The 26,336-nt window shown below is 32.8% G+C and overlaps 1 protein-coding gene across 4 annotated transcripts in view; it reads right to left on the bottom strand.

Moving 5' to 3' along the window:
* The window catches only part of CACNA2D1 (calcium voltage-gated channel auxiliary subunit alpha2delta 1), a 517,017-nt gene that overhangs the window by 50,816 nt on the left and 439,865 nt on the right, over positions 1 to 26,336 (bottom strand). For 2 of the 4 annotated variants that reach the window (XR_004058100.1, XM_010387918.2), the window contains exons 13-20: positions 17,829 to 17,907; positions 16,887 to 16,936; positions 15,582 to 15,671; positions 11,091 to 11,168; positions 9,151 to 9,225; positions 8,804 to 8,878; positions 4,625 to 4,681; positions 155 to 226 (exon numbers count right to left, since the gene is read on the bottom strand). Coding sequence is in view for 3 of the 4 variants with exons in the window: in XM_010387918.2 (XP_010386220.1) it covers positions 155 to 226; positions 4,625 to 4,681; positions 8,804 to 8,878; positions 9,151 to 9,225; positions 11,091 to 11,168; positions 15,582 to 15,671; positions 16,887 to 16,936; positions 17,829 to 17,907 (576 nt within the window). In the remaining variant the exon portion in view is untranslated. The remainder of the gene's footprint in view (positions 1 to 154; positions 227 to 4,624; positions 4,682 to 8,803; positions 8,879 to 9,150; positions 9,226 to 11,090; positions 11,169 to 15,581; positions 15,672 to 16,886; positions 16,937 to 17,828; positions 17,908 to 26,336) is intronic. The other 2 variants (XM_030933213.1, XM_010387919.2) reach the window with 2 other exon arrangements.

Below are 26,336 nucleotides of genomic sequence, written 5' to 3' on the forward strand. Positions count from 1 at the left end.
CTAGAAAATTTTAATGACACAGAACATTCATCTTTGTGTATACAGTATCTAACAAACAAGCTAACACATTGTAGCTGTTCAACAGATACTTGTAGAAGGAGTGCACACCAGCATCTGACCTGAGGAACTGTTTAGTCTTACTGATTCCACTCACCTCCACTTTAATATCATTCTCTAACTCTGCATCAAGGAAATCCAATGTTACTGGCTCCTGAGATTTGGGGTTCTACACAGAAAACAATAATAATTAGGTACACGTAACGTTATACAATGATGCTGTGTATAAAACAATTCAATGGGTTTTTATGAAATTAATTGTGCAAAAATTACTTACCTAGGATACAATAACTATATAAAGGTATCTTATTTCATATATATATATATATATACATACACACACACATATATATATATATAGCTTACATATATAAAAGCTAGAGATTGAGCTTTCAGTGCAGGCAATCTTAATTAATAACAAAGTGAAGAGAGTCTCATTTTGAGTGGTGTATTTGATACTGCATTTCTAATCACAAGCTCTTTGGGCACACTACTTCTGAAGAACCATTCACAACTTTCTTTTCATTAATTAGCATGGGAAAGGGGCAAAATATAGCCATTTGGATAACTTATTTGGCCATAAAACAATGGCAACATGTAGGCATACTTTTAAAATTTGTAAAAAAAAAAAAAAGTATATGATAAAATGTTTTAAAATTATATTTACATTTGCCAAGTAAAACATTCTATTGGACCTGTTCTTCCTTCTGAAAGTGTATAAAGAAAAGGTGCAAGTGTGCTTCATATATTTCAATCTAAGAAATTTTATATTTTAATAATTCAAACGACACCAGAATGCATAAGATAAACTTGTGGTTGCCATAAAGATTTTAAGATTAGTTATTATAATTAAAGTCTTACTAGGATAATAACCCCTGGGTTCACTGAATACTATTTCCTATTGCTTCTTCTTGCTGGTGTATAATAATAAATAAATAATACTGGGGAATAAGATAAATTCTTATTTATCGATATCATTATATAAAATGATACTGTTAGTCTGGCAAATTTACCTCATATTTTCTCAATTGCAAAATGAAGATTCATTGAACTATTTGATAAACAAAATACAGTTAATTCCTCTATAACTTCCTAAGTAATGTAACATGTCATACTAAAATTTTAAAGCTTACTAGACCAATAAAATCATAATAGGTATATGTAATTTATAATTGCAAAATTTTATAAATTGAATTTTTAATTTTTATTAAAATATTACCTAAATCTGATAACTGGATACCAGTAACAAATGCAAACTATGCTGGATCAGTGCAAAGGTCATTCAAACTTTAATAATATAAGCCTCACAGGCTCTTTCAAAAGATACTTGGATCATCACTGTTTCAAGCACTGTTTTAGGAAGAAACTGCCCAAGACAGTTGCAATAAGTAAAAATGTACGAAAATTAAGCATATCTTATCAAGATGCTGAATGACATAGTATACATGGCAAATATTTACTGACAAAAATGCCTTCCTTCAAAGAGTAATTCCACCTAAAGATGAAAATTTTTTATTGCTATAGTTTTTGATAAATGAACATTCTTAAAGGCAAATTTTAAAAAAACAGCCATGTCTGGCACTTTAATTGAAAAAATATTCACTGCTTAAGTACTCTATCACTATCATCAGAAGATTCTAGAATACTGAAAATAAGTATTAAATTTTTCAAAGGTGAAAATGCTGACCAGTATTGGTAAGATACTAATGACATCTTACTGCCTGAAAAGGAAATACTCATTTGAAATGTAGTGTATTTTAAAAGAAGAAAAAAAAAAAAGCCAATGTTGAAAATCCTTCTAATTTCTTTGTTTAAAAAATGGAACCTAGGAAGTCCCTAACAAAAGGATACTCCAAAGTTTACAATATTATTCCGCATTGCTCATTTAATGTCCCATGAAATAAATCGTCTTCACACAAACACCATATCAGCATTAAAATTTTAACAAACTCACTGCAAAACAAAGTCAAAATAATGAAAATAATAAAAAGTAAACAGAAATAAGAGTATTTATCTTACATGCAATGGATAATGCATAGCATGACCAGACCCAAACAGCATGCATGGAGGAGGCATTATCAGGAAGAATTGGCAATATGAAGATCATGTCCCAATCCAGCATACAAAGACACAGAGAAGAAAATGAAATCATAAAAGAAAAATCTCAATGCATAACTTGTACTTTTAAAATAGCAATCTAGCTGACCATTTTTTTAAAAGATCCATCAAGGGCATGGTGACTACAAAATTCAAAAGCATAATCTTTCAATAAGAAAGCACCAAGAGAGGCTGAAGAAATGGAAAATAGTCTCGCATACCCATTATTTTTGTTTGATATTTAAAATACCTAGTATTTCTCATTTGCAAAATTTGGATATCAATGGAAATAACTACCATACCATTTGTGGAAAGGAAAGAATGCAAAGTTAACAAATTTTAAATTGAAATAATTACTAGATAGTATTACAAATGGTACTTAGTGCAAAAATGTCCTTCAAATTGAGGAGTCTTGTATGGTTGCTAGTTTGCCATTTAGAGTTTTCTTAGAATGAAAACAAAAATAAAACAAACCATTTTCAGGTTGTTTATTTTTTAATTATATTGTTAAGAGTTACATGCAATATTTGAGGTTGCTGCAAATACAAAAATTCACTAAAATGCACATGACTGCAAAAGTATAAGATAATATATAAAAAGAAACATGCAAGGATAGTAACAAAATAATATACTATATCAAGAAAGGCATAAACATAATTTTAAACTTTATAGGAATTATAAAAGATATGAGACTTTCATATGCAACAATATGAAATTCAGTTTGTTCTATAATTCTAGCACTGGAAGGGAGTTAAAGCTTCTCAACTAGTTCAGTGGCTCTGCACTTTAGAACTCCATGGGGAGCTTTAAAAACTATTTAGAGGCCGGGCATGGTGGCTCACCCTTGTAATCCCAGCACTTTGGCAGGCCGAGGCAGGTGGATCACGAAGTCGAGAGATTGAGACCATCCTGGACAAGGTAATGAAACCTCGTCTCTACTAAAAATACAAAAATTAGCTGGGCATGGTGGCTGGAAGCTGTAATCCCAGCTACTCGGGAGGCTGAGGCAGGAGAATCATATGAACCTGGGAGGCAGAGGTTGCAGTAAGCTGAGATCGTGCCACTGCACTCCAGCCTAGCGACAGAGTGAGACCCATCTCAGAAAATAAAATAAAATAAACAAAACAAAACAAAAACGATTTAGAGGCCTGGTCCCATCATTGCCAAATTAAATCAGAATTTTCAGAGGATGAGGCAGGGAACTGACATACATTATTTAATTTCCTAGGTGAATATACTGTGTAGGGTGGAAACTAGTTCAATTCTCCTGCTTTTCAGATGAAGAAATTGAAGCACTACAGGATTTAGTGGAGTGCTCAAGAACACAGTGTTGGCTATTAGAACCAAACTAGCACTCAGTTCTACTACTTCATAGCTTATCCATCTCTTCTTAATGACATATTACCTCTTCATTTTAATGTCACCCACTTTTTTATGTATTTATTCATTTTTTTTTTTTTTTGAGATGGGTCTCGCTCTGTCACCCAGCCTGGAGGCAGTGGCACAATCTTGGCTCACCACAACCTCCACCTCCCGGGTCCAAGCGATTCTCCTGCCTCAGCTTTTCGAGTAGCTGGGACTACTGGCATGAGCCACCATGCCTAACTAATTTCTTTTGTATTTTTTTATTTTTATGTTTTAAGTAGAGACAGGGTTTCACTATGTTGGCCAGGCTGGTCTTGAACTGCTGACCTTGTGATCTGCCCTCCTCAGCCTCCCAAAGTGCTGAGATTACAGGCATGAGCCACTGCGGTCGGCCTTAATGTCACCAACTTTTTTAAAGAAATGGTAGGCTTACCTATAAAATCTTAAATAATGTTGAACATCCTTTGAAATTCTGGAAGTATCCTTTTATGCTGATTATTAATAGTTTTACTGTGCATATAGAAATATTGCATACATATGATAACGGAAGTTTTGTTGCCAAAAGGAAAAGCTTTTGCAATGAGTTTGCCAGGTAATAAAATTCACTACTTATTTGCACTTTGGTACATTTTTAATTAGCTAAGGGAAATTTCTTTAATGTCTAACCCCAAATTACACTTTTTAGAAGTTTTGGCTTAAAATGTGTGGCTTATGGCAACTGTCACATAGGAATTGTATTTTATTTCCACTTAGAAGTAAATTTACAAGCAAATTGTTAGGATCACATGAATTTGATATTAATTTTATAATTTTAAGAACAAATTTATTTTTAGAAGCCATCTCTTTATGATTTCTCTGATTATTAACCTGATTCCATAATTGACTTTGCAATCTTTAGTTAGCCAATACATACCCTCTACCATTATTAATAACATTTTTTGCTCTGGTTTATTAAGAAATGATGCTCATCTCCATTTCATGCTCTGGAAGCTTGATGTCAGGAAAGGCAGCTTTAATTATATAAGCTTTAAGAACAGAAGCTTAATCTCAAGTCGGATTTAGCAAATTTGAAAGCACTGTTAAGTCTACCTTCATTCACCGTTACCTGGATATTGGGTCTCCTTTTTCTTAAATTAATTGTTGGTATACCTACACCAATAGGCTGAAGCAACAGAAAAATGGTAATTCATCATACTACATATCAACATAGGTAGGGGTTCTATCCTATAATCAATTTTCCTCAGATATTTCCTTGATTGGAAAAAGATCTAAATGATAGACTTAGAATTCAAAGTATTTGGTAGGTATGGAGTTCATGAGTCAATAAAATAGAAATTTAAAAATATCTTCAACGAATAAAAACTGTTACATGAATAGTCATTTTTAAGAAAAATGACTATTATTTTTCTTTTTCTAGAAAAGTACATATTTGGGAAGTGGGAAAAAAGGTTGTTTGTCCCAGATTACTTTTCCATCGATTTGACCAAAAAAAGAAAAAAAAAAAAAGAAAAAGAAAAACAACAATTGTTAGAATTTACACGACCCAAATATAAATATTTTTAATGTCCATCCCTCAATTTATATGTTGAAATCCTCATCCCCAGAGATGATGGTATCCAAAGGCTTTTGGGAGGTGACTAGGTCCTGGTTGGTGGGTCCCTCCTGAATGGGACTGGTGCCCTTATAAAAGAGGACCTAGAGAGAGACGTCTCACCCCTTCTCCACGTGAGGTTAGAGTGAGAAGATGGCTGTGTATAGGGAGGCAAACCCTCACAGAACACCCATCTGCCCAAGCCTTCATCTTGTACTTCCCAGTCTTCAGAACTGTGAGTTACTAAATTCTGTTTATAAGCCACCCAGTCTATGGTATTTTGTTACAGCAGCCTGAATGAACTAAGAAAATTATATGATATTAAAAAGTTTTAATGTTTAATATTTGTGCCTTTGTTTTCTGAAGTGATACCAAATGTTCTATCTGTGGAACTAATGGAGAATGTAACCATAACAGTGTAGATTTATTTTAAATATTAACTTCTCAAACATAGATTCTGCACAATTTCCTATACAATACATATTTCTTAGAATTGAACAAAATGAGGTATCTAACTAAGTAGACCTAACCTGGTTATTTGAATGACACAAAATGGAAGAAAGTTAAAATGCTTTTTGGAATAAAGCAGAATATATAATTCAACTCATGTCAAAATGTGGTCATGCTCGTAAAAGTACAAGCTTAGAAAATGTTGTGAGTCCTTAAAAATTAAATATGTGAAAAGTCCGTAGCTATTTTATTTAATGATATTCTGGGGGCTTTTAAAAAACACTCATCTACAAAAAAACTTTCACTGAAATATTTTAATTAAGGTTCCCATATCAGGAGGAAAACACAGGCATTGATCAAAAAATACTTGCATAACATTAGATTTTCACCTTATTAAATAATAATGGCTGCTATAGATAAGCATTATTTTTCTTCACTTTTTTTTTTTTTTTTTTTTTTTTTTTTTTTTTTTCTTTTGAGACGGAGTCTCTCTCTGTCGCCCAGGCTGGAGTGCAGTGGCCGGATCTCAGCTCACTGCAAGCTCCGCCTCCTGGGTTTATGCCATTCTCCTGCCTCAGCCTCCCGAGTAGCTGGGACTACAGGCGCCCGCCACCTCGCCCGGCTAGTTTTTTGGATTTTTTAGTAGAGACGGGGTTTCACCGTGTTCGCCAGGATGGTTTCGATCTCCTGACCTCGTGATCCGCCCGTCTCGGCCTCCCAAAGTGCTGGGATTACAGGCTTGAGCCACCGCGCCCGGCCCTTTCTTCACTTGTATTAATGAATTTCTGATAAAATAATTAAAATTAATTTTGTTAGTATACTGTCACCATATGTTCCTTTGTATTTGCGTATTTCTAAAACAATTATCTTATACTATGTCATCCTTTTATGAGGTCTTGTATCAATCTGTATAGCGTCCTCCTTTAGCCACAAAATGGAAATCATAATATTTACTGAGTTAATGATGAGAATTCACAAGCATATTTAATTCACAAGCATGAACTTCAGAAATAAAGAATACACTGATATTCAGAATAATTTCTTTTTCATGGTGTTCTGAAATAGTATTTTTGGAGATGTCTTTCTGTTACATATTAATATTTGCTTTAGTAAAATCCAAATATAAAAATATGAAAAGCTAATTTATAATATGGAAGAAAAATATCAGTTGGGCTTTAATGAAGTTGCTAAAGAATTTATTTTCTCTGTAATATTTTAAATTTTAGTGAATTATTTCAAATATGAACCAAATATAGGTTAATGTCATTCAAATAGTAATATTTTCTACATAAATATTGGTTTTTAGTAGAATGTAGAAAAGAAAAAAACTTCAAATTATTACTTCTCTTTGACTATGAAAACCACCTAAACTGTTACAGTCATTAGATGGTAGATATATATATATATATATATATATCTCCATCATATATGCATTATTGTCCTTATTCTTCTTTTTGTCTATGATATATTTTAGTTCCTTTGGGTGAGGGTTAAAGTTTATAATTATAAAAGTAGAGATCCTTCACACCCACCCTTCATCACATTACACTTTTTTTTTTTTTTTTTTTTTTTGAGACGGAGTTTCGTTCTTGTTGCCCAGGCTGGAGTGCAATGGAGTGGTCTCGGCTCACTGCAACCTCTGCCTTCCAGGTTCAAGAGATTCCCCTGACTCAGCCTCCTGAGTAGCTGGGATTACAGGCATGCACTGCCACACCCGGCTAATTTTGTATTTTTAGTAGAGACATGGTTTCACCATGTTGGCCAGGCTGGTCTCGAACTCCTGCCCTCAGGTGATCCGCCTGCCTCGGCCTCCCAAAGTGCTGGGATTACAAGTGGGAGCCACCGCACCCAGCCCACGTTACACTTTTATTACTTTTGAATTACTTTAGTTAGGGGAATTTAATTGAAAATACACTAGATATACAAAGCCCAAACAATAATACTGCAAAATTATTAAAAAAATTAAGATATAAAAAGATAAGTTTTCAAGCTATAGCAAAATCATGGGATGATTAGCCAAACACAAATTACTCTTTTAAGAGGAATTTAACAGGTTATACTTTTAAAGAGCTGTGGTAGTTTAATAATAATATGAAAAAGTACTTATGCAATATTTGTATTAAAATAACACGTTTAGCATAACTAGGGTGATCAACAGCTACATGTGCTACAAGTAATTATATGATGAATTTGATATGGAAATAAGTTCCAAAGTCAGATAAATTAAAGTAGACATTAGTTATAAAATGTAATATTATTTAATGTATTAAAATAGATAATTAATGTATTACATTTAATGTAGTTTTGCATTCAATAGCAATAGTTCTCTCATGGATTTGAACAATATTTAAATGACACAACTTTGTGTGTATGTTCACACACTTGTGGTATATTCTAATATATGGCTAACATTACATATCCATGACTCGGGAGAAAGAAGTAGTATGCATAAGTCTGCATGGTTTAAAGGATCTTCAATATTATCTTCAAAGTTAAGCAATAACTAAACAGATGCTTCTAAGGTTACAATTATAAGACTTTGATTAATTTTACGTCTAAATAAATTTTGCTATTAATGCCCTGTGAAGCAGTTCATGAAGAGTGAAATGAGTTGTTCAAGATAATTTATGAAAATATCTTGAGAAAATAGGCATAAAAATTAGGATAATATGGCTCATCGATGGCATTTTATCTCTTTCAGATTAACTTGCTGATTAATAAATATTTCCCATTTCTGAAGCCCATCTCATGAATTTTACTTATTCAATCTCTTACGTCTCTTTACAGGCCTGTCCTAAAGTAAAAGGAAAACCATTCTGGGATATGGAAAGCAGAGTTAATTACTAGAAGAGAAGGGCAATAGAAAATGTGACCTGGACATAGACGAACATTACTAATATTTATCAGGTTCAAATTCATGTCTGGAGCAATATCCTTTATTATCTTACAGCCTTAAAATCAAAGTCAGAAGTGGAATGCATGAAATTGAGGCTCAGTGGGTGATAATGGCTGTCTTTGAGATAAAAATATTACTGCAGCTAAATTGGTAACAGAAAATGAAAACGGCTTTCACTCTTCCATATATTATGATGTGTTGTCTTGACATCTAAGAAGAGAGCCACGTTACAGACTGTACTTTGATATTTAGTGTTATATAATAAATGTTAAAACAACAATCCTATTAGGAACATTAGTCATTAATTCTACAAAACACTACCCAGTGTAAACAAATTATATACCGACCTTTGGCTGAAGATTTGGATGTAATAAAACATAACCATTAGGATCGATTGCAAAGTAATACCCATTGGGGCACAGCTGGAAAAGAAAAAACATAAGCTTAGATATGCCTGAGTCACAATTAGAAATCTAGATTCTTTTAAATACATAATGTATTAAATACACATTTTATAGCATGTTGAAAGATAACATGGAATCATTTTATTTTAGAGATGCTTTTAACCATGTAGTTCCTTTGCTAAGATAACTGTCCATAATTTTTGAGAATTACCTAAGTGCTTTGTGGCCAAGCTACATTAGTACAGAGTTCTAAACTAGAAAAGGTATCAAAAGAGCAAATTTCATCTTACTGTAAAACGTGGTGTCAGTCTTTTAATATCTTCCAAAGACACATCTACCCCCATCACACCAAGAATCAGCTGGTTCTATAATAAGAGAGCAAAAATGGCATTTTATATCAAAAATTTACATATTTTTACACAATTATCATATGCTCAAATTTTGCTGGCATTATGGTTATATTCCATATTAGTTTAAATGTATATATACGGTGAAGGACTCTTGGTGTCAATTTACAAGGATTCTCAGCTTTGTTTCCTACAACTTTATCATCATTATCATTTAACTTAGCAAAGAAAATCTAGATAATTGAGGCTAAAATATATAAAAGATAAATAAAAATGTTTGACACTTCTTGTACCCTTTTCTTCTAATATTTATTTTCACTGCTATCGTATAGTCAACGCTTATAGCTGTGTGTCTCTATATGTGAGTTTAGACTGACTTTATGGTTTACTATAATTAAGAAACCACAAGAATGTCCAGCTTAAAGATTACACAATATAGAATAAGAACACATTGGATTTTTGCTGCAGATAGTTCCTGCGTATGTAACTATCCTGAAAGTATGTGACCATATTGGTGATAAAATCCTAAAAAACACTATTTCTAGTCACGGCTAATAACTTCTATATACCAAGCAACAGGCATCACAGTTTTAGGTGCAAGTAGAGGAGATTTGTGGCAAACTGCCATCATGATCTTCCATGGGACATAAAGATGGAAATTGTGTTAAAATTTTGAGTCCAAAATTGTTGTTTCAAATGGAATTATATAAATTATAAAATAATACATTTGAAATGTGCTTGCAAAAAATTATAAAATCTAGTAATTACAAAAACATTTAAACTTTGTGGAGGTACAGATAGAGTAAGAAAGTTCTGTCAACAACTATGCTCTTTTCCATGAACCAATCCTAGTCTGAGCAAAAACTTCCCAACTGAAGCAATCTCTTAGTTCACAGTGAGATTTGTGAACACGTATGAGAAAGTTAGAGAGTTACTCTTTTATGAGTTACAATATTTAGAACCTGCAGATAGGTAAGAATGGTAATGGGTCCCCAAAGAGAAATAACTGTTTTCTATGGCCTCCTTATTAAAATAAGGAGTTCAACTGAGATATATAATAACTGATCAAACAACGCTTAAGTGCAACAGACTTCATGAAACCATAAAGTGGAAATAAATATTCACTCAAATCAAGTATATCACCTACATTATAAAATCAGTCTCTAGTATTGAAAAACTCAACTTCAAAATCTCAAATTCCTTCTGAATCAGACTAAAAAATTGGAATGCAATCCTATTTAAAATCAAAAGCATTTAACAAATAAGAAACAATAAGTATAAGATACGTATTTTTTAGAACTTTTAAATAGGCATTTTACTGCACTGACCAAAAACCAGTGCTATAAAAATTAAGTATTCTATGAAATTATTCTTCTTGTATCCTAAAATAGAAAAAAATAAAGAGAAATATTAATTTAAATCAGATCCTTAAGTTACAAGATAATTTTTAAAAAGCTACTGTTTGGGAGTTGGGGAGGAATGATTTAATATACCAATGTACACCTGATACAAACATCACCATGCTTTTGGTCTTTGGATTTTTCTTTCTAAACTCCATTAATATCTCAGATGGATTCTTAAAATATGCACACAATATTACTGTCCATTTATCATATAATTACTCCCAGAGTCTGACTCTGTGTTCTCATCAGGTCATAGTTAAGTGGAGTTAAGTTGAATCTTGGCTCTAGGGCAACAGAGAGTTTGACCTGCATTTCCTTTTTCCCAGGTGGTTATCGCATAGGCAGCTGTTGCCTTTGACCTCTGGCCTCACAAGACAGTTACACTGCGTGTGTTTTCTTATGGAAATATCTTATCCATGTTGAGCTTCAACGTCACAGTTTGTCATTTATTATTATTAATTTTATCAATTAACTTTTAACCTTTAAGTTTGTCTTATTTTCAAATTGGCCGGTTATGTTGAAGACCGGAAGAGTTCCAGTAATGACAAGTCCCAGTTCCTAAAAATAGATTCAGAGAGAAAGGGCAAATTAAAATTACAATTTAAGCTTTGTCAGAGTGCATTAGCCTTTGATATCTGAGACTGCATTTTATAGTTACTTTATAAAGATCCACAAAAATTAGTAACTCATTTTGAATATCTATTAAAATTTATTTTTAAAATATCAATGAAAATATCTTGGAGAAAATTAGGACCTACTAGTCAGCTACTGAAGCATGAAACATTTAAAATAATATTCTAAGATAACTTTAAAAATAATCAACTTACACAACTGGTCAACAGCCTGTATGCATTTCAGTAACTCTCTGTCTACTCCCTTTTTAATAGTGATAGTTCACCTAATAATATCAGGGCCTCCATAAGCAGAGTGATAATAAAATATTATTTTAAGTGATTTACTTAGCTTCCCTTTTTGTAGCCTCATTCTTAATTTTTTTTATGCCCTAAGCCAAAGACTTAATGCTAAATGACAAATGTGCAGTTGAATAGCATGATAAATAAAATAAACATTCTATTGATACTGCATATCTGGGATATTCTAAGTAAGTGTTATGCTCTTCAGAAGAAGCAATACTACTTCTAAGTAGCCCCCAAAATAAGCAGTACTTTTTGACAAGGTAAAATGATGAAGAAAAGACAACTGAAAGCATCAAATATAAAAGTCTAGTCTGAAGAGTTTAACATAATAGAAATAATGCCATCCTATTAATAGGCATATAATTTAATATATTAAATGAATTCATAGAGATTAGTTGAAATAAACTGATTTTCAAGTCAGAGTTTGCTTTTGTTACTGACATCTATATCCATTATAATTTTTAGCCACTATTTCATGTCAAAACTACCTGTTTATCAAAATCACTCTTTAAAATAATTTTTAAATTATTGTTTGAAATTTTGAATTTGCTAAAATGAGAAAATATTATTAATCATCTCACAAATAGTGATTCCAAATCCAAAGTTCATGAACTTGGAACACAGTTCTGGAATCAGAACCGAGTTCATAAAGTTGGATTTGGAATCATTATTCATTAGAACATTAAAAATTTTATTAATATCAGGGAGCAAATGTTGTGGTATCAGGTTGTGGTTCATAATTGGGCACATAGGAGGCCCAAATTCAATGGGAATGATGAATGAATTATGGAGGAGAGACAATAATAGAGAAGCTTCCAGCAGACCAAAATACCAAATTATTTGCAACAAATAAAACTAAGGAAACAACCAAACATATTTGGGTGCATGATGATTGACATGGTTTGGCTGTGTTCCCACCCAAATCTCATCTTCAATTGTTGTTCCCATAATCCCCACGTGTTGTGGGAGGGATCCAGAAGTAAGTGAATAATGGGACGGTTTCCCCCATTCTATTCTCATGATAGTAATTTCTCAAGAGATCTAATGTTTTTATAAGTGGCTTCCTCCTTTGCTCAGCACTTATTCTCTCTCCTGCCGCCCCATGAAGAGGTGCCTTCCTCCATGATTTTAAGTTTCTGGAGGCCTCCCCAGCCACATGGAACTGTGAATCAATTAAACCTCTCTTCTTTATCAATTACTCAGTCTCGGGTATTTTTTCACAGCAGCGTGAGAACAGACTAATACAATTATATATCTAATATATATATATTATATATAATACATATATATGAATATATATGATACATATATATGAATAGATTAATTCATAAAACTGGTATCCAAAAGGTAATTCAGTAAAGATTTGGTGAAGTGTCTCTTAGAGGTATAATCTATATGTATGAGTTTTAAAAATGCTACCGTGGTTTAAGACGAGGTAGATATGGATGTAATCATTTCCTTTGCATTTTTACTGCATACCATTATTTGCTTCTAAAAATGGTAAAATATAGCCTAAAGTGAGTTACTAGATTACTAACATATTGGATTTAAGATAATTATGAATGAACTTATTGGAACCCAACTTGAATTTTTTCTCCTCATTTATTAAGCAGACCAAAAACTTGTACTCTACTCTTGAGCACTGCATGTGTCTCTAGAAAATAAGAGAGAAATAAAACAAGATTTCTCTATCCTGGAATTTTAAAAATATTTTCTAGAGCCCCAACTCTTGTCATATCTCTTCTTATAAAGAGCTTCACTTTGTCTCCTAATTAAAATGAACCCTCCACAATATTGTCCTAATCTCCCCTTATCACCAAAAATGACCAGGGTATCATTTTTTTGATATACTCAGTGCTTCCTTCCCCAACTTTTATGCTATACTCCATTTCTATGGTTTCACTTTTCACCACCAACTGCAAAAATCTGACACTAATATGACCAGCTAAAATGTCTCCATTTTCTTAACCACAATCCACTTTGCCCCAATATTGGCTTCTTTATTTTGAAGTCAGAATTCTTTTTCTCATTATATCCATTATATTTGGTTTTAAAATATATTTACCTTTTCTTTTTTAATATAACTGTTTATTTTTGACCAACATATATTTTTAATCTCCTGTGTGGAGAGATTATAAACAAATAACTAGGAATATATGGGGATCACTTTATTATTTTCAAACCAGTAAAAAGAATGCTGTATGTGTCCAATGAATAGCAAATTCACGTTTTTTTTTTTTTTTTTTTTTTTTTTTTTTTTTTTTTTTTTTTACATTTAGTTTCAGCTTATAGCACAGCACATTTAGAACCAACATTTCCTCCTAATGTCATTTGTGCTATCAGTAAGAACCTTACCAGCAATGCAGACATGCTGGCTAATGAACTTCCAGTCAAAAGAAACACAACAGGGCATAATTATTGACTCCTCCTATCACACACTGTCCTGTGATGGATTTGAAAAGTGCAACATTTTGACCACAGCTTTGGATCACTGTGTGACCTTAAGTAAATACGTGATGTCTAAAAGGAACACTGCACAGTAATTTTAAGCTAGGGCTTGAGGTAAGCAAGCTTCATGCTTCATTTTATCTTTCTTAGCGTGCAAGGCTGATGTTAATAGTGCCTATGTTTCTTTTAACTTCCTGTATATGTTTATTTTCTAAAAACCAAACGATAAGTAATTCTAAATGGACTGAATTTTGCCCTGTGGGTTCATCATTACATTTGGAAAAGTAGTAACAACATATTACTGATCTCCAAGTAGGGAAAAGGGTTACTGAATCAGCATTTATTTTTCAGGTCTTATTATTTTGATTCTCTCCAAATATATTATTTTAGTAAATCATTAATAAGTTCTTCTCATTGAGACTAAACATAAGAATAAAGCTTAAGTGCGATGATTATTATTTATAATTTTCATGTCAGGAAGTAAAAATTACATTTAAACAATTTTCAACTTTGGCCCTATTGACATTTTTGGAGGGATAATTCTTTGTTGTGTGTGGTGGGCAGTTTTCCTCTGCATTAAAGGATGTTTAACAGCATGCCTGGCCTCTATCCACTCAGGGGTGTCCAATCTTTTGGCTTCCCTAGGCCACACTGAGAGAAGATGAATTGTCTTGGGCCACACCTAAAATACACTAATACTAACAATAGTTGATGAGATTTTAAAAAGAGCAAAAAAAAATTCATAATGTTTTCAGAAAGTGTAAAAGTTTGCGTTGGGCTGCATTCCAAGCCATCCTGGGCCCCAGGTTGGACATGCTTGCTCTAGATGCCAGCAGCAACCCCTCCCCTCAAGCCATGACTATCAAAAATGTCTACAGATTTTTTCCAAATGAACTGTAAGGGGCAAAAAGACCCCCCTGTTGAGAACCACTGCTTTTGAATTTAATGACATATCTTTACTAAAATGTCAGTTGTGCAACGGACAATTTAACATGTGTTTATTTCACACCAGATTTGATCATCTCAATGACGTATCTCCATAAAAAGTCTGAGATTGAATCTTGCACAAAAGATTATACTAATATATTAAGATGTTTGTGACGATTTCAGTATAGGGTAAAGTTTTTGCCTATCTAACAGCATGTATTCCTGAGTTTTAGCAGATTCTGCTATAGTTGTGGAGGCTAGACACGCTTCTATGCTTCTACTAGCTCCTATACTTTAAAAATACTTTCTTCTAAATTATTGTCCAAAATCTGCAAAAATAGATTCAAATTCATGAAGACTTTCATCTTTTTTTTTTATATTAACAATTTAAAAATTTACTGAAATGCCCATGTATTCAACATTCCAGGTTGGAAATTCTACATTCTCAATGAAGGGATCAAGCAGACAATAAGCTAACACTTTGTATTTGTAATTCTCGACTACATACAAGTCTATGTTTTTATGTAAATTATATAAATTTCAGGAAAAAAGTCTGTGATATAAGAAATTTGGGGGAGGATTTAATGAAAAGGTAACAGAGACATCATCTAGAAAGAAGTAGAAATCATCTGTGTGCTTTTGTTATGAAAGTCTTTGACTGAACAGCTCAACTTCTTACCAATGCATCCAGGTACACATTTGTCCATTGGACTTGCTTAGCTTTGTCTCCTGCTAAAACCATTGGTCTTCCCAAAACATCCAAATATTCCTGTTTATGGAAAAAAAAAAAAAAGTTGTGGTTAAAACTAGGAATGCTGTGTTGTAATAAAAATTACAGAGAAAAAAATATCCTAGAGTTAAAAATGAATATAGAATCAAAATTATTGATACTGAATATACAATCAGATAACTTCTATTTTGGGTACTCCATAAGTGGTATGGCTACGTATTTTGAATCAACAATATGTGACTTATATTATTTATACAATCTATCTACCCAAGTTTTTTTCCAGTAACAATCAGAACATTGTTTTCTGTGTTACAGCCAGTAAGTGAAATACGTTCCTTGTGAATTGTTTCATGTTAACCTAAACTATTTAAGGCTCTGTGATTTACTGCATGGAATTGCACAAATTTAAAATCATAAAGCAGCCACATACTTTCTTTCATATCACAGATTGTTTGGCTGAAATTCAAAACTACATTTAAACACATCAAAAAATAAAGGAAATACTGTGCCAAATCTAGACATCAGACTCAAATGCAGCTGCTGTTTCATTTCAACATTCAGTGTATTCAGTATTCACTTCCACAAATGCCATGTTATTTATGCTAAATTTTGACTTTGTTTATTTTGTTTATTTTGTTCAGCTATGTTTAAAAAGGAGTAGCAATTTTCATAGTAATTTATGATTTAAAAATAATAAATATTTAAAATAACTTAATTACTACATTCTACAAAAAGTTATTTAACAGGCGTGATTTCAACTGAATGATGTTAGAAGAATCATCTCCTTGTTGTAACTTTATTTTAGATAGATAAATAGATCCACAGGGGTTATTTGGGAGGTATTTAAGTTCCAACTAGGTCCCTGTACAATTTGTCCGGCATAATTAGTGTTTAATTTTATACATGGTACCTACAATTTGAAGAAACTTTAAAAAATCATTTGCAGAACCAAGTTCAAATTACATGAAATGTATTTTTAGAAAATTTGATTTTCTGTATTTTCTATGATGTTTTTAACATCTGAGAGTAACAATATACTCGTTTTATTTACCTGAGTTTTGGGTGTTTGAAAACACTTGCAGTGTTAATGAAATAAAACCAATATATCACCAAGATACTCAGTATTTTAATATAAGTGTAATATTACAGATCTTTTCATTCTTACTAATTTTCTCCATATGGAGCATATTTAAACCAGAAAAGAAGTATCTTATACTTGAAAAAAAAATGTAAACACGCTTTAAATAATCATACCTGAGTATTGATTCTTATTGCACCAATGGAAGGAATTTCATAATAATAACCTGAAATATACATATATATTTATATATAAATGTTACTTTATAATCAAGGGCCACAAAATTATTTTATTTTATAAATATTCATAAAGAGTATTTTGAAAATAATATATTTCACTTCAAAATTGAACTAATACTGAAATATCAAAATTAAGAAAATGGTTTATGAATCATCACAACAAACACACAGGCTTTGTGAAAAATTTCACTACATTTCTTAGTTACTATAAAATAGATATTATTCTTCTATGAAGGAATAAGAAACATGGAATCATTAAAAATATTTTTTCATTGGATAAATTATTAAAGATACATGATGGATAATTATTATATTTATATAAAATCTTTGCCTAAATATAACTTTCAGAAAAAATTTAGGTTCTTTTTGTTGCCATGGCATCACAGTTCATTTTTCAAATTAATATATTTTTTTCTCAGTAACATCATTCTTTCCGAGTGAAAATATGAGCTCACTGCACAACATTTGAATTATCCTGGAATGTATAAGATAAGATTTTTCAAAAACAGTAATTAAACCACCCAGAGAAAAAAAATATATGTCATACTCTCATACTTAAGCTTTATGAAATTCAGGTATTGTTTCATTCCTAATTTTTCATGTAAGATTATATCTGATATATATCATCCAGTATAATTCAGTGTAATACATTATTTTATAAATGTGGAAATATAATCAGATGTCTGAATTTTCATATAATGTAATGCTAATGTCAAAATTTGTATGTGTTTTCTCTAAAGAAACATGTTCATAATCTTACTCCTGCCTGATTCTTATAAAAGTTAGCTACAACTTTAGCTTATTTTAAATAAGCACACCTAATAACAGCTACCAAAATATTTTTTCTTCTAATTAACTAGAAGAAAACAGATTTGTTACCTTTGTTTTCACAGGCCATCCACTGAATAGGTCCTCTGTCATAATTGTGTTGACCAACTGAAAACGTGAATACACGTACCTGGATGAATTGAAAAATAGGTATTCATTAGGCTTAATAAAATTTAATTGAATGGCAAAATAAAACAGCTAAATTTTCTATTAAAAAGAGTGTTTTCTGGTTGAATGATACGACAAGAAAAACTGAGGTCAGTAAAGACTTCAGAAAGGGACCAGAGGAAAATCACATAACCTACTGTAAATATAGACTCCAGCTGCTACATTTAAATTTGTACCTAAGTGTCCTCTTGCATATTCCATTCCTCAGGCAGGAGCATGACTAATGTTTCATTCATAGAAAGTACATCTTTCATGGCCAAGCACGGAGGCTCACGCTTGTAATCTCAGCACTTTGGGAGGCCGAGGCAGGTGGATCACCTGAAGTCAGGAGTTCAAGACCATCCTGGCTAACATGGTGAAACCCCGTTAGTACTAAAAATACAAAAAATTAGCCGGACCTTGTAATACATGCCTGTAATCCCAACTACTTGGGAGGCTGAGGCAGGAGAATCGCCTGAGCCTGGGAGTTGGAGGTTACAGTGAGCCGAGATTGTGCCATTGCACTCCAGCTTGGGCAATGAGAGCGAAATTCGTTTTCAAAAAAAAGAAAGAAAGAAGGAAAAAAGGAAAGAAAGAAGGAAAGAACGAAGGAAAGAAAGAAGGAAACAAGGAAGGGAGGGAGGGAGGGAGGGAAGAAAGAAAATAAAAGAAAAGAAGAGAAAAGAGAAAATAAAAGAAAGAAAAGAAAATACATCTTTGAGATCCAACCTCACTTCACCTGTCTTACATAGTTATATATGTTACCTACATAGCGAGCCACTGCAAAAAAGTTGATTTCCCTATTTCATAGGTATGTAGTAATGAAAAACTATTCAGAAAGGTCATTGTACTTCAAAGTTGCTTAAGGCAATTAAACTCTGATGGTTTTCACCATGGAAATAATTAGGATGCACACATATGATTATGTTGTTAGTATATTACTTATTTTCTATAAAAGTTGGCTGACAAATGTAAGTAGATATTCTAAGCTCCTAGGATTTTTAAATATAACCAAAATATTGACTGTTCCTAACATGCTAAAAAGTATGAAAATATTTTAAAATCAATTGAGAGTTTTTATAATTTAAGTATTTATTGAAAGCCACTAAATTTAAATAATAGTGTGAAAATATAAAAGGTAAATTCCATGAGGTCAACCTATACTTAATAAAATGATTTTTTCATATATTGATTTTTACTAATTTAGTAATCTAAGTAAACCAATACTCTCAAACCAACATTTTAGCTATTTCTTTTTTTATTTATTTATTTTTATTTTTTATTATTATACTTTAAGTTCTAGGGTACATGTGCATAACGTGCAGGTTTGTTACATATGTATACTTGTGCCATGTTGGTGTGCTGCACCCATCAACTCATCAGCACCCATCAATTCGTCATTTATATCAGGTATAACTCCTAATGCAATCCCTCCCCCCTTCCCCCTCCCCATGATAGGCCCCGGTGTGTGATGTTCCCCTTCCTGAGTCCAAGTGATCTCATTGTGCACTTCCCACCTATGAGTGAGAACATGCGGTGTTTGGTTTTCTGTTCTTGTGATAGTTTGCTAAGAATGATGGTTTCCAGCTGCATCCATGTCTCTACAAAGGACGCAAACTCATCCTTTTTTATGGCTGCATAGTATTCCATGGTGTATATGTGCCACATTTTCTTAATCCAGTCTGTCACAGATGGACATTTGGGTTGATTCCAAGTCTTTGCTATTGTGAATAGTGCCACAATAAACATACGTGTGCATGTGTCTTTATAGCAGCATGATTTATAATCCTTTGGGTATATACCCAGTAGTGGGATGGCTGGGTCATATGGTACATCCAGTTCTAGATCCTTGAGGAATTGCCATACTGTTTTCCATAATGGTTGAACTAGTTTACGATCCCACCAACAGTGTAAAAGTGTTCCTATTTCTCCACATCCTCTCCAGCACCTGTTGTTTCCTGACTTTTTAATGATTGCCATTCTAACTGGTGTGAGATGGTATCTCATTGTGGTTTTGATTTGCATTTCTCTGATGGCCAGTGATGATGAGCATTTTTTCATGTGTCTGTTGGCTGTATGAATGTCTTCTTTTGAGAAATGTCTGTTCATATCCTTTGCCCACTTTTTGATGGGGTTGTTTGTTTTTTTCTTGTAAATTTGTTTGAGTTCTTTGTAGGTTCTGGATATTAGCCTTTGTCAAATGAGTAGATTGCAAAAATTTTTTCCCCATTCATGTCTAAAACACCAAAAGCAATGGCAGCAAAAGCCAAAATTGACAAATGGGATCTAATTAAACTAAAGAGCTTCTGCACAGCAAAAGAAACTACCATCATTTTAGCTATTTCTAAATATAGACGTGCAGAAAATCACTTTTCCATGAGTTCAAATTCCAGTTTGAACTATGTTAAGAGCTTTTCCCTAATTCATGTTGATTGACTATTTGAATGGACATTTTCTAATTGTTTTATGTCTTTTAACTGTTGCACATGATTTCAGAGCACAAATCTCAAAAGAGATTTCACATCTGTTCTCTGTTCTTTCACTGGTCTTGGTCACACAGATCACATTATTACAATCCCTGTCCCCAAAACGTACATCAGGGATGTTGCTATTTCATTTGTAAGGTTTTAGGTGAGTCACTCTTACATCATCCAGGTTTGCCTTAGCTGGTTATGTAAGAGGCCACATGGTGAACATAATTCGAGTTTTAAATACTTCAAATTGTAAGAATAAATGACTGTTTCTAAGTGAATGATAGAAGTTGTTTTTTTTTCTCTCTCTCTATCTATCTTTCTCTCCAGGAATTCCCAATCAAAATGCAATGGTTTCATTTTCTTTAATTCATCAGTTAGGTCATTTTTGGGTCTGTCTATAAATTTCAACGTAGGGTTACTGCTTACATAGTTGAGCTTACTTCTAAATGGAAATATTTTTATAAGCAGGTTGACCACCCTAACTGATAATTCAATTTAAATGCCATACCCTAAACAATCATCAAATGAATTCAAGTGAGGGAAGAAGTCCAGATGCTCCAGAAAGCACTGGGGGTTCTCCCTCATAACTAACATTTGAACCCATACCTCTAATTTTCAACTGAAGCATGGCTTTGTCTAGAAGTTCCTGTTACCACAACAATCATCTAGTAAAACATTTTTCATAAAATACTTTCAGTAAAAAAATAAACAAGTAAGACTATATGAATCTTATATCTATGTCTCAGAAAGGCAAGCATTTCTAATAACATCGAGGCTACACTCAGATCCACACATGTGATTATTTGACTGATGTTATCATTCAAATAGTCCAAATAAACACTAGGCCAAAAAAAAAAAAAAAAAAAAAGCTTGTTGCTTTATTTATTTTGCTATAAAAGTTTCACTTAACTTCTATGTGTTTGCTTACATGGACCCCTCAGAGGTTTTCAAAATTAAGGTATTTGGGATCAGGGCTGGGGGTAGTGCACATTCTGTCAGTTTTAATTATAATTTTTGAAACATGCCAAACTCTTTTTGTTCTTTTTCTCACATAGGTTCTTGGCTACTTAAATGTAAGCTGCATTAACTAACTGAATCATTCCTGTATCATCAATGTATAATTTGTACCCCTTTTCTCAATTTCCATTTGCCTTGTAGAGATTTTTAAAGACATTATTTTCCTGAAATTTTATTCCAAGTGTTTAGCAAAATCCTAACTGCAAATGCACCCTTCTTTATAATTTATACAACTGCCTTACCATTACAATATTTACACAATCTAATATACCCAAGATTATTTTATCTTGGCTTTATGTATGTATATGTATATACATACACACACATACAAACACATATGCACACAGGTGTTTAATGATTTTATGGATTATATAGATTATCTTAGAGCTTTCTATAATGATCTTATAAATATATATTCAGTTGAGAAAAAAGTTTAATATAAGACATTCAAAACTTAGGATCTACTGTAGTACCTTACATACATTCTTCGGATGACAGTAAAAAATTAAAATAAAAAAATTTAATTCCTTAGTGCCATACTTGTCTTTTCTTTGTACATTTAAGCTAATTCCATAAGAATTTTAACTTCATTGATTTCATAAACATTCACATTACATATTGTATAGTGCGTATACATAATGTATTGGTTAAGTTTGAACTAATTTTTGTGTACACAAATTTCTATTTGGAATTGTAAATTGTTTCATCCCTATTCCATACTATACTACTGCCACCATGTGGAATAGTCAATGAACTAAATTCCAGATGCTAAAGTCCATAGAGGTGATTGATAACCTGCTTCTTCTTTTTTTTTTTTTTTTTTACTTCTTTAAACTTACAGTTCTTGTTTAGCCATAATTTTGAAGTTATAGAAAAATAAAGTGATTTCTTCAAATACATACAATTAAAAATTTAAGGTAAATTACATTCTCAAAGATGTGTATTTGTACAGTTCCTTTAAGTACATTTGCATGATCTTACATAAAAACAAAATGACATATAAAAATAACTCAAAATGCTTAACTGGTAGTCACACAAGCTAAATATTTCATCTTAATTCTCACTTAAGCAAATCACTTACATGAGAGCATATCTACATCCAGGCTAAGGTGACTTTTGTGGAGAAAAAATTCCTTTACTCATGCCTAGTAGTATATTTATAATCACAACACTAGGTTCATATAACAAATGCACATGAAATTTTTCTGTTCTGAGTAAAATGTTCCTAGAAAATTAACTAAATGTTTCTGAACATGTATGATTTTAGATAGGCTCATCTTTCAAAAGGTTTGCTTCTATGAAATTTTCATCATAGAGCCACATGAGACATATACAATAACGGATGGCTTTGACAATTATTTTTCATAATGCTGGAGTACAGGTCTTCAACAGAAATACAGTGGGAAGCTAGTATTGAATAGACGTTGGATTGGGTTTTAAAAGTGCCAAGATTGTACAATTTAGCATCTACTGTAGTACATTACTCATCAATGAAAACAAACATTTGTTAAATGAAGAACAAGTAAATAGACACTTGAGTGGTTTCTACTTCTTACCAGAGGGATCTAAGACAGACTTTGGTGTTATCCAACATATCAATAAGTTCATTACAGTATGTGGTTAAGAGCAGGACAAAAACTGGGCTATTAGTTGTCTTGCCTTTTGCAGTTTGGGCTGTTTCACTATACTTACATCATCATACATTCTTAATCTTTTTATTTAATATGAAATAAGCAGACATCCTTACTGGAGGTAAACAAATTTTTTAGGCAAAATAAAGTGTACTTAGTACACTTATTTATGTACTATGTTCTTCCTAGAAAATAAAAATCTTATAATTCTGGATTCATGCATAGTTATATAATTGTAAAAGCAGTAATTTGGGGAGCAGACAATAAAATTAAACTTAAGGCCAGGTGTGGTGGCTCACGCTTGTAATCCCAGCACTTTGAGAGGCTGAGGTGGGTGGATCACTTGAGCTCAGGAGTTCGAGACCAGCCTGGGCAACAGAGTGAGACCCCATCTCTACTAAAAATACAAAAATTAGCTGAGCATGGTGGCTTACGCCTGTAATCCCAGCTACCCTAGGGTGCTGAGGCAGGAGAATCACTTGAACCCAGGAGGTGGAGGTTGCAGTGAGCCTAGATCACACCACTGCACTCCAGTCTGGGCAACACAGTGAGTGAGATTCTGTCTCAGTTGCGGGTGGGGGGCGGGGGGTGGAAATAAACTTAAAAATTAAATTCCTAGCCAGGTACAGTGGCTCATGTCTGTAATTCCAGCACTTTGGGAGGCTGCGGCAGGCAGATCACCAGGTCAGGAGATCAAGACCATCCTGGCCAACATGGTGAAACCCTTTCTGTACTAAAAACACAAAAAATAGCTGGGCATGGTGGCACACACCTGTAATCCCAGCTACTTGGGAAGTTGAGGCAGGAGAGATGCTGGAACCCGGGAGGCGGAGATTGCAGTGAGCTGAGATCACACCACTGCACTTCAGCCTGGCCAGGGAGCGAGACTCCGTCTCAAGAAAAAAAAAAAAAAATTCTTATGGCCCTATGGCTTTTTAACATAGTCATAAACTTATATAATTTTACTTTCAGTTGTTTCAAAAACTAATTTTCCTCTGAAAGGAACAATAATTCAATAATTCAAATTTGGTATTACAGCTCTGGCCTACTTGATTTGAGAAGACTTTTAAGTAACAGCAGTTTTGGCTATTTACAATGTATTACTGATTTGTTCCTTATATACCACTGATTTTAGCTTTATCCTACAGTTCTGACTTCTGCTAATCTGTTTCTGTTTTTGTTTTGTTTTGTTTGAAAACTAAAATACTTGTCTTCAATTAAGAGTTCTCCAAAGCCACAGGGTCAACCTATTTTAAAAAGCCATAGGAATTTGTTTCCCAGCAGAACCCAGTTACTGGAAACTGTCACCTCAACAATTATCAGTTACCCAGAGTTCAACTTTAATTTACAATAGGCAGATCTCCAAAGAATAATGGAAATTAGTCTATGAAGAAAGCCAATAAAACTAAAATAAAAACTTCAGCCTTCGAATCATGTTAGAAAAATGAAGTCAGAAATAGGTTTTATTAATCTACTCTGTGTACTAAAATTTTTGGCATTAAGCCTATGAAAATACTAGATTGGATGGAATATTTTAGGATACAATTCTACTGTGGTTTCCATAATTCACAAATACATCAGAATCCAGAGCATTTGAATAGTCTGTATCTCCAGTTTTATAGCATTATGTAATAAATAAAAGTGTCCAAATTCACCTTTCACACTTTATTTTATAAAGCCCAAGGATCTGAAAGTTACTCACAGCCTGCAAAGTTTTGGCAATCCACCTTAGCCTGTGAAAGCTGTGAGGAGCAGATCCCTGTGGGGAAGTCTTGCTGTCTGACTTGAAGGCAGGCTCCTGGGTGGGCAAATTATGATTAGCATAGCCACTGAGCTGCTCAGAGAAAGACACAGACATATGGCCAGTCAGGAGCATTCTGCATGAGGTTACGGAATTCAGACTGTAGATTACCATCTTGACTCTGCCAGTTAGTAGCCGTACGACTTTCAGCAAGTTACTTTACTTTTCTGATTTTGGATTTCTTATTTCCAAAACGGAGGTGATGGTGATGATGATATTATTATTATATCATATGATTATTCCAGTTGTAAATGAAACAGTAAATATAAAGCATTAATATATGGAAATTATAAGCTCTGTGTTAGCGATGGTAATGAAGATGATGATGACACCAATGTTTGTCTTTTGTAGTCAAACTGTTAGTATTAAATGAGGTAATATTTCCCATCAGTGTGTCTTTAGCCTTTTATGCCTCAAGAGGAACCTAAAATAACTCAAAATAACACCTTTCTAGATGAGCAAATTTGGTGTGCTTTATCATACTTAGCAACAAACTCTAATGAAAAGGGGTCAGTATTTTCTAAATGCCATTATGTCCACATAAGATGTATCTATATGAAATTTCCCGTATTTATTGCAAATTTACAAATATGGCCGAGGGTCTGACGGAAACAAGAATTTAATCAATGTCTGTTGAATTTGCTCAAGTGAATACAACAGAAAAACTGTTTTATAAAGGACAACAAAGTGCAGTAGTCATGTAAGTTTTGCACACACATTCAAAAAGAACCAAGCTAATATTTCTCTTATGTGTCTTACATGTGGGTGTTTGACAAACATACATGCTATGATATTTTTAATTCACTAGCAACTATGAATCACCCTCACAACATCAGATTGTAAGGAAGTAATCTGAGGTTTCCTTTTTCTCTATATGCATTTATAGTACTAGAAAAAGGAAGAATAAGCTAGGGATCCATTGAATTTTCAAGCAACTACAGTTCTGCAAAGAGTATTATCAGCTGAGAGGGTAGAACAGAAGCTGTATGGTGATTTATTTCAAATGATCCTCTTGGGAAATGTCAAATACTTTGCTGACACTGATAATGAGAATGCTCATGAAAAACTACGTGTTAGATGATTAGAGTGAAGGGAAAGGTGCCATCACTACAATCATTTATTATATAAGCTGAAGTGTTACCTACTTATGAGATGACATATATAAGAACATCTACATCAATTTTATTCCACATTCCAATATTTAGAAAAAAATTGTTTTTAATGATTTCCTTCTAAAAGAAGAACAAAGCTATTTAATTTTTCTAACATTTATGAATTTTGTATAGACTAGGAGCATATTTATTGCATATGTACTGATATGACCAACATATCTGCTAGTAATGAGCAACTACCATGTATCAAGTACTGTGCCATCCTTTAAGAATTCATTGGTATGTTTACAAATGTATACAACTACTTCGTGGAGTTTATATTAGATAGGAAGGCTCCAGATAAAAAGCAAACACAGCATTAAAATAATTAAAAAATG

Source organism: Rhinopithecus roxellana, chromosome 6 (assembly GCF_007565055.1).
Source record: "Rhinopithecus roxellana isolate Shanxi Qingling chromosome 6, ASM756505v1, whole genome shotgun sequence".
NCBI classification, from domain to species: domain Eukaryota; kingdom Metazoa; phylum Chordata; class Mammalia; order Primates; family Cercopithecidae; genus Rhinopithecus; species Rhinopithecus roxellana.